Below are 14,460 nucleotides of genomic sequence, written 5' to 3'. Positions count from 1 at the left end.
CCCTGCACTTTCCAGTCCAGCTGCCGTCGGCGTCCCAACGGTGGGTGCAAGGGAGCCCCAAAAGCGAAAGAACCAAATAATTCCGGTTCCTGCTGCACATTTTTTTAAAAAAGAAAACATCACGCCCAACGTGTAAAAAGATAAAATAGCTCTCAACTGAGCCATCTGAGTAAAGGAAGCCGATTCGCAACCCTCATGGGGAAACCATCTGTTTTGGAAATGGCGCCCCCACGTGGACGCCGCGAACCCCACCCACCCGGGGACTTAGTCCCAGGAGAATGTGACGTCACCCACACAGCCCGCAGGCGCGCGGCCAAAGCCAAACCTTCGCGCTGCCCCGGACGCCTGATCAGTCCGCGCGCATCCCCACAGCCGCCGAGGCCCCTGCAGCTCCAGCAGCCGGGCCACGAGCTGTGTGACCCGGTTCCGGTTACTTCACCCCTCCGTGCCTCAGTGACTACTCCTTTTCAAAATGATACTAATCACACCCACCTGCCGAGTGGCAGTGAGATTTCCGGGTACAGGGAAGGCACTCAGCCGGCCTGTTAGGGCTTCGGCGCGGGGCGTTCTTCCCCACTCTTGAGTTGGTGTAAAAGGCTAAAGTCCCAAGAGGCCGTGCATTTTAACAAGGAGAGTCGAAAGCCAAGCTCCCCAGTGTAGAGGAAGAGCGGGTCAGTGGTATGGACAGTGGAGGCTAAGAAGCTTGTTTTCGATTCGAGGTTCCCCTCCACCGGTGCTAGATCAGGAGAAACTAAGACGTCGGCTTATTACAAGTATTAGTTCTCCCGCTTCTTGCCTGCACCCCCTCTCGTACGAACTCTCTTTACTCTCCTATCTATTCTCGAGGGGCTGGCGTGGCGGGGACGCATTTTCCCGGGTTCCCCGCCGAGGGAGAGCAGACGCAGGGGTCCGGCGGCTCCGGGCTGGGAGAACGCCTCCGCCGCCCTCGACTCAGGGCAGAAGCTCTGAGCGTCAGAGTGAGGGTCCTGCCTGCCCAGAAACTCTTCCAGCCATTACAGGTTGAACCAAGCCGCCGAATTGCTCTGGAAAGACTGACAGGAACTTTTTTTGTGCCTCAACATTCTTCAGTGCCTCGACAACAGAAAACTAACAGAAAAAGAGGGCCAAGTCCAGGCTCTCAGGCCTACAGCATTAGGGTGGGATGTGGTTCTGGGCGGCGGGGGGAGGACGAGGGTGGGGAGGCCCTCTGAGGAGTGGACACCCACCACTACTTACCCTGAGTTTGTGTGTGTGAGTCTGTGTGTGTGTGTGTGTGTGTGTGTGTGTGTGGCGAGGGTGGGAGGCCCTCTGAGGAGTGGACACCCACCACTACTTACCCTGAGTTTGGGCGAATAGTTTCCGTTCCTAAAACCGACAACCACTTATTGGACCCCAGAGGAGTGGGTTGTGGATTGGTGAGGAAGGTAACATCGACTCTCCGTGTGGAAAAGAAAAGCCTCTGACGTGTTTTGATAAATTGCATGGATAGGAGACCCGTAGGCCCAAGGGAGAGCACGGAGCACAGAGGAGTTCGAGTCACCGAAGGCGTCGCCGGGCTGCCCCGCGTGCGCCCATCTCTCTGCGGCGGCACAGAGGCCCGGGCTGGGGAAGCGCGCTGCCAAGGTCACCAAGCGTCCGTGTTCGTGCGTTTTTCGCACAGACGAAGGGCAGCGCCCGCGTCCAGGCCTTATAAGAGGTTATTCCCCTGTTCGCCGGCAATCTGCTTGTCCGGCGAGCTCCACTGTCAACGCGCACACGCGCTAGGCCGGGCGCGAACTAGTTGCCGAAGGGAAAGGAAGACGCAGGCCGCGAGGGTGAGGTCTGGGGCGGGTGGCGGGATGCGCGGAGGGGCAGCGACCCCGAATCCCGCAGGCGGGAGAGCGACGCTAGGCGCCGCGGCGATGCGGACCCTCCTGCGGCTCCCGGCGCCCCCTGGCGGCCAGTGGGGCCGCGCGGGCTCTCGAAACAATGCCTCCGGCCGCACGGGCCGAGAAGCGCCTGGGTCCCCAGCCTCTCCCGGGCATTCGGCCGCTCACCGCCTCGAACCACCCCCACTGGCTTCCAGCTCCTTGTTCCCCAGGCTTTTGATCGCCGAGGGCCTCTGAGAAGCGGAGGCGACCCCGGGGAGGGCGTTGGGGCTTGGGGCGGTGGAGGTGGGAGGGCCATCATCCCAGCCCCGGGCCCAAGTCTTAACATCTCTTAGAACTGAGGCATCGATCAGCTGCTAGGTTCAGTGTGCTTCTGTTTTATTGAGGTTTATTTTTCAAAGTCCTTTGTACTGGGGAGCGGGGCTTATTAGGTAGACCCGAAAAGACCCGGGACCCTTTCCGCGGAGGAGCGCGGCCTTCCGCTGCCGCGGCTGGCCCTTCCCCTGCAGAGCACCGGCGCGAAGGAGAAAAGATGCAAACTGGTCTTTAGGGACCCAGATGTTTGGGTCAGAATCAAAAGATATTCTCCTTACAGGTGGCGATGTTCCTGCTGTATTCACGGCCAGGAGAAAACACTAAGTGGGCTTTCGCCACCCACACATTAACCCCCTCCTCTAAGCAGTGGCGGGCGACTTGGGCCTGAAAGGCCGCCAAAGCCAAAGCATCTTCCGGAAGGAGGGAAATAGAGAGGCTGAGGAAGGAGCCTACTGATGGCTCTGGATGGCTGGGAAGGAATAACAATGCGCCCACCTTCCATATGAAAGACCCGTGGCGGCCCGCTCTCCGGGAATTCTCTCTTTGGACCTGCACCGCCAAACTGCCAGGGGGGCTTAGGGGGCGGAGACGATCAACCAGCCCCAAGGGGAAACTTGGGGCGATTAGGAGAAAGGAGCCCCCCCAACACACACACACACACACACACACACACACACACACGCCTTCCTCCTGAGGCCCCCTAGCCCGGGTTACAGCTGTGAACTTACTCTTTGGAGTCCTCCTCGAGCTGGAGTCCCCAGCTCCGCGGGCGCCCAGACCGACCTCTTGGTTCGCCTGCGTACACCTGGCGCCCTGCACGGTGCCCGCGGGCATTGTGTAGGACGAAGGAGCGACCTCTGCCAAGGCTTCGTGGGTGTCAAGGCAGAGCTTCTCTCCCTGCCCCCTACCCCTTCCCTGCCTGCCCACCTGGCGCACTTTGTGCCAGCCCTCTGTGCCCAGCGCCAGCCTTCCCAAACTGTGCCCTGAAGGCATATACCCCTGAGTGCCCGCCGCCAGGTACAGAGCGGGTTAGAACGGGCGGTGCTTTGGGGTCTTGAGTCTTCCGGTTCATTTCGGAAGGGGAGGCAGGTCTCTTCTTCCAAACCGGGAAATGGTGGGCAGTCATGTGTGATTCTGACGAGAATCTGTAGAGGCGCTTCCACAGTGACAAACGTTTCCAGACTTACCCCCAACACAACAACACCCCCAGCATTTTATTGACATTCCCTTTTTCATGCAAAAGTTTTGCTCCGACGACTCTACTTGTATAAATTCTCTGCCTTTTGAAAGGGCAGGCGGGAGCACTCTGCACGGGTGGGCCAGACTGGGAACCGCGGCTGGGGATCCGAGAGGAAAGCAGCCTCGCCGAGCGGCCTCGGGCAGGCCGGACCCTGGCGTGGACTGCCGGCACAAAGAGAGGGCCGGCAGCTGGCTCGCGGCCGCCGGGAATGCAGTTCCGCCCCGCAGCCCCGGGCCCAGCAGAAACTTCAGGCTGGGGTCAGACAACCCCCGTCCCGGGCCTCGCGGGTGCAGTGCGCGTTCCCTCGGGACTTGGCCACAAGGCCGCCGTTCGCGTCCCTCCATCTCCCGCAGCCCGCTCCCTGCACGCTCACTGTTGGGGCGCAACTGCCAGGCTCTTCTATTTGTTGTTTGTTTGTTGTTCACAGCAGTCCTAGAGCGCGCGCTTGGCAGCGTCCTGCGGGGCGGGGGGGAACAGGGGTCGGTGGGCGCCGCCAGAATTTCCTTCCAGGGAGCGCGTGAGGGGCATTCTCAACGGAAAACCAGACGCAGAGAGTAGTGACCAACCCTCCTCGGATTACTCTCCACTGGCTCCTCCCTTGCTCCCCCCACCCGCCCCCCACCTCCAGATTTGCATAAAAAAGGCCAAGAAAACTCTGGCCGGGCCCCAGCTGCGGCTCACTCTGCTCCCCCCGGTCGGAGCCCACCTGGAGCTGCGCGCAGGCTTGTAGCGCGGAGCCCAGCGCAGAACCTCGCCCGCGCAGTCCCTCGCGCGCCCCGCGTCTCGGCGCTGATTTCCAGGCCCCGGAGCCGCGCCAAGCGCTGCGAGCGGACCCGGGAAGAGCTCCGGCCCCCGCCGCCACCGCTTCACCGGCTTGGCTCCCTCCGCCCCCGGGGGGTCGCGCACCCACGATGCTGCAGGGCCCCGGCTCCCTGCTGCTGATCGTCCTCGCCTCGCACTGCTGCTTGGGCTCGGCGCGCGGGCTCTTCTTCGGCCAGTCCGACTTCCCCTACAAACGCAGCAACTGCAAGCCCATCCCGGCCAACCTGCAGCTGTGCCACGGCATAGAATATCAGAACATGCGGCTGCCCAACCTGCTGGGCCACGAGACCATGAAGGAGGTGCTAGAGCAGGCGGGCGCCTGGATCCCGCTGGTCATGAAGCAGTGCCACCCGGACACCAAGAAGTTCCTGTGCTCGCTCTTCGCGCCCGTCTGCCTCGACGACCTGGACGAAACCATCCAGCCGTGCCACTCGCTCTGCGTGCAGGTGAAGGACCGCTGCGCTCCAGTCATGTCCGCCTTCGGCTTCCCGTGGCCCGACATGCTCGACTGCGACCGCTTCCCCCAGGACAACGACCTTTGCATCCCCCTCGCTAGCAGCGACCACCTCCTGCCGGCTACCGAGGAAGGTAGGCCCTCCTCCTTATTACACCCCCACCACCAGCTCCACGAAGACCCCGCATCCCGTTGCGTTGACAGGGGGCCAGTCCCAGGCGGGGCAGACGCTCTCCTTGCCCTGATTTGTCAGCGTGACAAAACTGAGATAATCACCCCTACACACACACCAAAAAATATATATATATACACACACCCAAGTCTCTCATTCCCTTCCCCTGTTATACCAATTGCTCTTTCATAGGAACAGTTGAAAAGGGAGGCGCCGGGCGGGGTGGGGGTGCGGAGAAAATGTAGAACTGAAAGAGGTCTTTTCTTTGTAGACACATGCACCATTCTTTCAAAAGATGCTAGCACGGGGGCCGCAATTGAGATAGTTGGAAGTGGCCCTCCGCGGAGGAGTTGGCGGGTGAGCACGCTGGGCAGAGCACCCTGGCCTGAATCTCACGCAGCACGTTTTTACCACTGGGCAGGATTCTAGACGCAGGGACATTCCCTACAGCCACGATCGCCAAAATGTGCAAACAGATAGTCTTTTAAGGCACTCTCTGTTTGCCATTCAGGCTTTGAAAATAAAAAGTAGGACGGGCTCATGTGTGCTGAAAATTCAGCTTTGGTTGTAAGTGCCCAGGTGTCCAAGAAAGAAGCACAAAGGGAATCTCCAGAACTCATTTTTCTATCACTAATCAGCTTTTATCTTAGGAGTGGTTTTAATTAACTGGAGAAAATCGTGCAAAAGAGAATTTCCCAAGTTTTTTTAGAAAACAGAGGGGGAGTTCCTGCGCAGAAACCATCAAAGCAATGAAAACCTCATGGGCTCTTGATATTCTTCCTGAAAGGAAAACATATACAATGTGTCTGAGCTGATTTAGGTCCCCCGGGACAGAAAGGGGGCTTCCTAATCCCTTTCAGGGCTCCAGCAGCATCTCCCTTTCAATCTCTAATTGTTTTCCTACAGCCATCGTTAGTTAAAGAAAATGCAAAGTTGCTTAGCAATCTTTCCTGGCAGGCACCATGAGTCTGCAATCATCTTATTGGTTAGATTTATAATTTATTGCAAATGTTTGGCATATTTCAAACATTTGTCCAACATATACCAGAGACCAACCAATACAGGTTAGTAACATTTTATATACATTCTTAGAGCTCCTAATTGGAAAAGTTTCATTTTGTTTGAGAGAGAGAAGTTAAGGGCAGTTTTATGTATGTTGCTTTTGTTTTTATTTTTCACAATCTGCACCAACTTTATATACTACATTTCTCAAAAAAAAAATTTCCCCTTTCACAGTAAAAGTTTGCATTTTTCAAAATCTGCTCTGCACTTTCTCCAAATTGATAAATAACTTCCAAAATGAGTCATACAGGTTTTCTTTCCTGTGAAAACGCAATTTCATATTAATGAACTTTCACCTAAATTTTAAAGACAGTATTAGTACATTTATATGTGAGAGAAAATGAATGTTTTCTTCTTTCCCTTTTCCCAAGGAATCAGACTCTTCTAGAAGAGCCGTTAGCTGGCTATCTTATAATTGAGCTAGTGCACGTTCCTGGGTTTGGTCAGACCCCTGAGACAGTTTGCTTCAACTTACTTTGGCTTCTGGAAAAGCTTTGGGTTTTTGTTTGTTTGGGCTTTGTTGTTGTTTTGTCTGCTTGTTTTCAAGCATCTGAAACAGGCAAAGAGAGGAAAGAAGAACCTGCACCAGGGAGGAAGGTAACAGTGAAGTAAATGCTGCCTAACTCAAGCACAGGCTTGGCAGAAAGCACGAGGTGACGCAGGCCCAGGTAGAGCAGGCTGGAGCTGCTAGTGAGGTGTGCTTCCGAAGGGGAAGCTCAGATGCAGCCTTACCACACTAGCCACCTCGCCCAGCCCAGACTTGAAACTCCCTCAAGATGACTCCATCCCCCCGCCCCCTCCCAGAAGCAGCTTGGCTGAAGAGCCAGCAGAGGCCAGGCTGCACTGGTGGCCTGCAGCTGAGAAAGATGATCTTTTGGCCATCCTTGGTGGTTGCTAGTTTTCCAAAATCCTTCAAGGGTCTTTTAGTGCTTTCTCCTCAGAGAGGCCTTGGGGCTAACTTTTTCAGAGACTGTTTGTCCCAGGAGTGGGAGGAAGAGCGAAAAGCTACAGCCTGTCTCAGTTACCTGCAGCCGCGCCCCCACACCCCACCACTGGGAATACTGTACACAGTATGTAGGCATTTTTGCCTGTCAAAAAAAAAGGGAGGCATGGGACACTTTCTTAGGCATGAGTGGTCCCTCTTTATAAATGAGACAGAGTTAGGGGTCTTACAGGACAATTGTTCCTCTTGCCTGAAGAAGCCCCTACCAGTGAGTTGTTTACAAATGCCATCTGCTGTTTCCTTTCAAGCAAAGTTACTAATTTTTCACGTTTCTAGCTCCAAAGGTATGTGAAGCCTGCAAAACTAAAAACGAAGATGACAACGACATAATGGAAACACTTTGTAAAAATGATTTTGGTAAGTAAACACCACCAGCAAAAGTTTTATTTTCCAGAACAGCTTAAAGATAACAATTCATTAAGATGTTACTATTACTAGATAAAGTAAAAGTGAAAGTCACTCAGTCGTGTCTGACTCTTTGCAACCCAATGGACTATACAGTCCCTGTAATTCTCTAGGCCAGAATACTGGAGTGGGTAGCCTTTCGCTTCTCCAGAGGATCTTCCCAACCCAGGGATAGAAACCAGATATCCTGCATTGCAGGAGGATTTTTTACCAGCTGAGCCACAAGGGAAGCCCTTTACTAGATAAAGTTTGGGTAAAATAGCATCACAGCTCATCTTTCCTTGAGCTAATCATCTAACAGGTTATCTTAGTTTCCTCTCTACATTAACTATCTTGTATTGAATTATATCTTTTCTTAGGTGAGAGTCATTGCTCTGTTAAGCAACAATCAAATAAATGAGAATTGTTCATATCATGAATTTCAAATGGCACATTTTTCACTTCACTTTGGCTTTTTCTTGCCAGCAAGCATAATCCTGGCCCATGTTCTCTTTTAGTCACTTAAACACGTGTCCCAGGGATGGAAACATGTAAATATTAGCCTCAGTAAAACAGATTCAAGACATTAAGTTGGCCCCAAATAGAAATTTAGTCCAGTGCCAAACATGATGCTCTGCTTCTCGTATTCCACTGTCCGTGGGTATATCCAAGGTACTAGTTAATAATTTGGTGGAAAGAGTTTCCTTGAATTGGAAAAGAAAAAAGCTAGGAATTTACTTTGGCAAGATACATGTAAGGTGCTGTGATGACACAGTGCTCAGGGACTCCCAAGTTCCATGGTGTGTAAATCACTTCCCTTAAGGGAGAACTCTAAGAGGAAAGAGGAGACTGTCCACTCAGAGCTTCAGCAGCACCTCCTCTGAGTCCTTCAGCCTCTGTGGGGATCGAAGGAGCCAGCTAGACATAAGATCAGCACTAAATTCAGAGCTGGGGTGGCAGAGAACTTCACCCAGATTCCTGAGACATTCATGCTTTCCTCCTCTTCCAAGAGCAGGCATTTCTTGGTGCGTTTGAGGGTTGATGCCCTTTAAAAGTATTTATTCAAGCAGAAGGTTGAACTTACTGGTAAACAGATGTGGTCTCTGTCCTAGCAAATAATAACAGACTCTAACAGACCTCTAGGAACACTTCTACATACTCAGCTAAACCCTGGAGACAGAAACCACTCCAGTGCATAGTGTGGAGGAATAACATCCCACCCTCGCCTTACAACTTACCAGCCAGAAGTCTCAGACCTGGCCAGGTCCCTGAAACTCTGGAAACCACCAATCACTGCCCCTTACAACCCCAGGTCACTTCCAGGAAGGGTCCTGTGCTTAACCTTAGCTACTCCTAGGACATCCATAGCTATAGGAGAAGCTTCACACAGCTGAGGAAGGGGAAGGAAGGAGGCAACTCAGTTTGAGCTACTTCTCCCACTCAGCAAAAGCCACAAGTGGATGATAGGGTTGGATGGGGGTGGATGTCTATACTCAAAGACAAAAAACTCTCAGAGTAGGAGATGGCCAGGCATGTTGGCAGCAGCAATCCCAAAGCTCCAGAGCCTTACCCAAAACACGGTTCTTAGCTTCCATCCTCAGGATTTAAGGGCAAATTTTTAAAATATAATTTAAATAAAGTTCATATAAAAATATATGGCATTTTATTCTGGCAGCTTACAGCCTTTGCACTAGCTTTAGTACAGATCTCTCTCCTGACTTCTATGATATAGTGAAGCTCCAAAAAAATTGCAATTAGGGCTCAGGCACATGCGTGCGCATGCGCGCGTGCGCACGCGCGCACACACACACACACACACACACACACACACACGCATTACCTGCTTGCTTAGTGGTTTACCTTACATAAGATCTCTTTCCTAAAGATGCTGCATCAAGACCTGTGAAAAAAAGTGTGTGTGTGTGTGTCTGTCTGTCTGTCCCAATGTTCTCTTTCTCTTACCTTGGAACAACTTGGAAGTCATTACACTTATGGTAGCACACATGCAGATACCTCACAAGTTTGTTTTCTATTTCTTCATGTTCATTTTGTCCCAAGGGGGATAATAAACTTAAATTGTATGGGGTGAGTCCTATACTGGTTTATAAGTGGTTTTCCACATCACCTATGTAGTATGGGGGAGTAATGAAAGGGTAGAAGGAACAAGGTAGAAATCTGATGTATTTAACTTGAATCATCCATGAAAGCATGACAATCTCCCCACTGCACTTCTGAAGGACAAGAAAGATGGAGAAGACCTCCTGATTTCAGTAGGGAAAGTACTGGTGAAGAAAGAATAGATCAGAACTGCTTTCCTCTGTATGCAACCTTTTGTTGGTCCAGACAGTATTGGGTTGGCTAAAAACTTCGTTCAGATTTGTCTATAACGTATTATGGAAACAACTTTTTAGCCAACCCAATATCATCACCTCTGTCTCCAACACACCCTGCATCACCCCCTCATACCTTCCATCCAGGGCAGGAAAAGTTACTTAAGAGCTTTGATTCCCTATATTTGGTCCCAGCAGAAAACCCAGGAAGGAAACATCTGAAGTTTTCCCATGGTAAGCTCTTAAAAAGTTAGTTATTTCATAGCTAGAGAAAGATGAGTCATAAGTCTTCCCTCTGATTAAAAGTGATGATTTTTCTGATGTTTTGGGCTCAAGAATGTTTAGTCTGACCAGGCAAATTCTCACACATGCTCTGTCTGTGCTATTGATGAGGGTCCCAGGTAGCATGATAATCACTTCTCCCACCATATACCTTCCCCACTCCCAGCCCTTAGGCCGAGGCCATAGGACCATGTGACATTGCCATGTGATTCATCTCACAAAAAACCCTGAGCACCCAATATTATGACCCAGATGCATCTCAGACAAACAGTGGTTGGCCAAGTCCCAGCATGCTTGATTTACCTGGCTGAGCTTCAGTCGTTTCCTGCTCGGCTGGAAAAGCCAACTTAGTCTAATTCCTCTGACAGAGAAAGAAAGAAATCTCCAGAGCAGCGATTTCTCACCAAAAAACCTCTTCCTCTATTACTAACTTAAACAATGCACTAAACTCCATCAGAGTCAGGAAGTCACACCTGCATATAATCTCTATGGAACAATCATTAACACATTATAGTTGAGCATGTGAATGCACCAGCCAGGACAAGAGATTTGATACTGTGGCTGAGATCCCAGTGGTTTGGGGACTCGAGTTCTGAGAATTAGGCTCAGCTAGGGCACAGCATAATTGGGTGACCTCTTGTAAATCACTGAATTTCTCTGGATTTCAGATTCTTGGTGTACCAACAAGAGAGCTTAGCTAGATGATCCCGTAAACCTTAAAATTCTATCCCTTCCCTGACTTCATGGAGTCTTGAAATTTAATTCCAGCATGTATGTTTGTAGGGTTTTCTTTCCCAAAGCATACTGTTCATGACTATAAAATGTGTCTTTTATAGTAAACCACTTACCTTAGGTCTTAGCATTCTAATGAGTCTACATATCCATCTTGGAAGCAGTGCATATATGATCTGTAAATGCCTTAGCCTTGGACAGGCAAATGATAGCATATGAGGATGAGGTCTTCAGAAAAACACTTTTACAGCTAAACATGTTGTGCTCTTAAAAAGAGTCTTGGATATTTTTTCTCCAAGTTACTTTACCAAATCAAATGCAGCTGTAAGATCAATTCTCCTTCCCTGTAGTCTGTTCTTTAGAAAACAATGATTGTGCGATATAATTTCCTTACAGGTTTGTCCAAAAACCTCTCCGACGTCATAAATTGAGTTTAAAGTTTACAGCCACAGAAGGATCGTGTTTCACCTAAGTCAGGCATTTCTTTTCATGGTGAATTTTCCAATAGGGGAAGTCATTTGTCGAGGAGAGCACACTCCACATGCAGCCTCGGTACAAACACAGGAACACAGGGCAAGGAGGGAAAATCAATTGAGTCCACAAGGGGAGTTTTTAAAGGATGGCTGGTTTGAAACAAAGTGCTCGATCAATGCTTTGAGGCTTTAGAAATGGAGCCACCTGCTGCCCTCAGCTCCCAACCCCCTGCCTGCGGCCCCGTCAACCTCAAGGGGCTCCTCTTCCCTCTCCCAGGCGAGTCTAGGACACGCGGGGGGGATTTATGCCCTCCTTATCACTGGAGTGATCCTGCCCCCTTTTGTGTTCGCAGCACTGAAGATAAAAGTGAAGGAGATCACCTACATCAATAGAGACACGAAAATCATCCTGGAGACCAAGAGCAAGACCATTTACAAGCTGAACGGAGTGTCCGAGAAGGACCTGAAGAAGTCGGTGCTGTGGCTCAAAGACAGCCTGCAGTGCACGTGTGAGGAGATGAACGACATCAACGCGCCCTACCTGGTCATGGGGCAGAAGCTGGGTGGGGAGCTGGTCATCACCTCGGTGAAGCGGTGGCAGAAGGGGCAGCGAGAGTTCAAGCGCATCTCCCGCAGCTTCCGCAAGCTGCAGTGCTAGTCCCAGGCCAGCCTCGCTGCGGACCCCTCCCAGGGCCCCGCCGACCCGCCCCCGCTGCTCTGGGACCTCAGCGTGGTTTCCCAAGCACAGTCCCTCGGCTCCGGCTCCGGCCTGGAGCGGCTTCCCCTGCCTTTTGCACGTTTGCACCCCCAGCATTTCCTGAGTTATAAGGCCCCAGGAGGCCTCAGGAACAGATAGGTGTCTTCACATAAAGGAAAAATCCACCGAAATCTTGTAGAAATATTCCAACTAATAAAATCACAAGGATTTTTATGAAGTTTTTAAAAAGGTCAGTTAAGAACTATTTCACGTAGGTGCAACTGTGACTCTGGCTTGATTTTTTTGGTGGTTTGGTTTGGGTCCGTTTCCACTGAGGTTGCCTTAACGTGCAAACAGCTTCACTTTTCTGTATGGCCCGAACTTTCCCTTTTCTGTTGTGGGTCCAAAACCCGGTTGAGATAAAGCTGGCTGTTATCTCAGCACCTCTCTCGGCTGCAGCCTGATACTCAGCACCTGAATTGTGTAACAAGTCATTTGTCATTTAACATCCCTGCTGGGAACTTAACAACTAGCATGTATTGCGTTTTGCATTTCCAGGTAGAATACTTCCATTTATAAAAACCACATTAACCACCGTAGCATGAGTTCTTCAAATAAAAGACAAAACAGACCAATTTTATGATTGACCCGAGTACTTTAAACTTTGTTTAAAACACTTTTTTACTTAATTTTGCAGATTAAACCATTGTAGCTTACCTGTAATATACATAGTAGTTGACCCCAAAAAGTTGTAAAAATATTGCTTTAACCAACACTGTAAATATTTCAGATAAACACTATATTCTTGTATATAAACTTTACATCCTGTTTTACCAACTCCCTGTCTTCTGTCTTGTCTTCTCAGTGGGAGGAACTGGAAAGGGAGCTGAATGAGAGTGATCACCTCCTTCCTCCCGAGGCCCAGCCCTCCTGCGGTTTGAAGTGTCTATTTCCTGTGTGACTCAGAAAGCACCTCACCTCTCCACCACCCATCCCCTGGCCCCTGCTTGTGTCTCACAGCCCACACAGATTCTACTACTGCAGACCCTGCAGGGAGGCAGAGGTTTGCCTGCTTTGGTCTGGTTTCAGCCATCCAGTGGCAGCCTGGTGGCAACACAAGCCTGAACCTGAGGTTCACGAGCTTGGCCGTTGTGCTTTTCATTTCTGCAGATTTTTATAATGAAAAAGAATCACTATTGCAACAGTGTTCATTCTTTCCCCACTTAAATTCTAACAGAGCCATGGTTTGAAGAGCACCCATTGAAAGGCAGTAGGTAGGGAGGGGGTGGTGAAAAGAGAACAGGAAAATGAGAAGGGCTTCCATCCATACATCCATCCAAATGCTTCATTGTTTTATTTTAGGAGGCTCCAGAGAAGTTCTAGTAAACACGTGAAGAAACTAAGGCTCAAAGGGATTAGGCACCAAGGCTAACATGAGGCTGATTCAGAGCTGAAATTCAGGTCTTTCAGATGACAAATTCTGTCTTCTGTTCAATCCAGGGTGGATTATAGGAGCAGGGTGGCACATCTCTATTCAACAAATGTGCACTGTACATCTGCTACATGTCTGGCCCCATTCTAAGTGCTGGGGAACCATATATCAGCTCCTTGTCCTTATGGAGCTGACATGACAGAGTAAAAGAAGAGAAATAATCACAAGTACAATGACATTTATAACGTAAGTTATATGAAATATAAGGACAGGTAATACACAAGATCAACAGTGTCCTCAACAAATCCGAAATTTTGAGTGGTGTTCCTGCGAAGCCTTTACGTGACAGCATTTTGTTGATTTAGTTAAAAAGTTTGCTGCACATACAGCCATGACCTCTCTATAGCACTTCAAGCTCTGGTGGCTCCAAAAGGCAACAGAGCCCCACTGCCTAGCTGAGCTGCACAATTTGGACAATCTCTTTCCTCTTCTGGGTTACCAATTGACTCGGCTTCTCATCTGAGTCCACAGACTCCTAACACAATCCTCTTCCTACAAGGCACCCATGGACTAAATGAGGGACACTCATGATTAAGGCCACGACTCATTGTAAACATTTGAAACCGGAAACTTGGGATTCTGGAAAAGGCAAGACAGAGAGAGAAGATAAAAGACAAAAGAACAGTAGACAGACGCTTTAGGAATTAGAAAGCGGAAATAAGTATAACACATCCAAAAATAGTGGAAAGAAACAATTGGAAGATGCTGACCTATCTGAATGTTCCCTGTCCAATCAAAACAGATGTTGCCTGCCCACGTTAAAGGATGCGGACCCTGGGGCTCCGTAGACCTAGTTGTTGCCAGACATTGCCTCCTTCGGTCATGATGTGAGGAGGTAGTAGGCACTCCGATGCCTGCCTGCTGCCTTACACACCCTTCTGTGAATTTTCCAATCCCCCACACCCTTTGTTCCCATCTTTGTCAAGACTGAGCCAACAAGACATGCTTGGAAGAGCACATAGATTTTTGGTTCATCTTTCATTTTGTTTCATTGTTTTCTTTTGCATGATGATTCAAATATAGGTATGGCTCATTTCTTTTTGAAATAATCATGACTGTTGTATTCTTCCTTAGTTTTCCAACTATCAGATTTCTTTTGTAGACAGGTGAAAACATGAATGTTCATCCATTATT

The 14,460-nt window shown here is 49.9% G+C and overlaps 1 protein-coding gene and 1 long non-coding RNA gene across 2 annotated transcripts in view; one reads left to right on the top strand and one right to left on the bottom strand.

Annotated features, from left to right (window-relative positions):
- Positions 1 to 4,048: 4,048 nt before the first annotated feature.
- Positions 4,049 to 12,672, top strand: SFRP2 (secreted frizzled related protein 2). The gene is made up of 3 exons (XM_027513496.1): positions 4,049 to 4,833; positions 7,213 to 7,293; positions 11,491 to 12,672. The coding sequence occupies exons 1-3, from the start codon at positions 4,335 to 4,337 to the stop codon at positions 11,793 to 11,795; spliced, it is 885 nt and encodes a 294-aa protein (XP_027369297.1). The 5' UTR covers positions 4,049 to 4,334; the 3' UTR covers positions 11,796 to 12,672.
- Positions 12,063 to 14,460, bottom strand: part of LOC113875079 — a 25,871-nt gene continuing 23,473 nt past the window's right edge. The window contains exon 3 of the long non-coding RNA XR_003506146.1: positions 12,063 to 14,460. This is a non-coding gene — a long non-coding RNA (uncharacterized LOC113875079).

Source organism: Bos indicus x Bos taurus, chromosome 17, assembly GCF_003369695.1.
Source record: "Bos indicus x Bos taurus breed Angus x Brahman F1 hybrid chromosome 17, Bos_hybrid_MaternalHap_v2.0, whole genome shotgun sequence".
Classification (NCBI taxonomy): domain Eukaryota; kingdom Metazoa; phylum Chordata; class Mammalia; order Artiodactyla; family Bovidae; genus Bos; species Bos indicus x Bos taurus.
The sequence above is the reverse complement of the archived record's forward strand: the minus strand, read 5'-3'. Positions and strand labels throughout refer to the sequence as shown.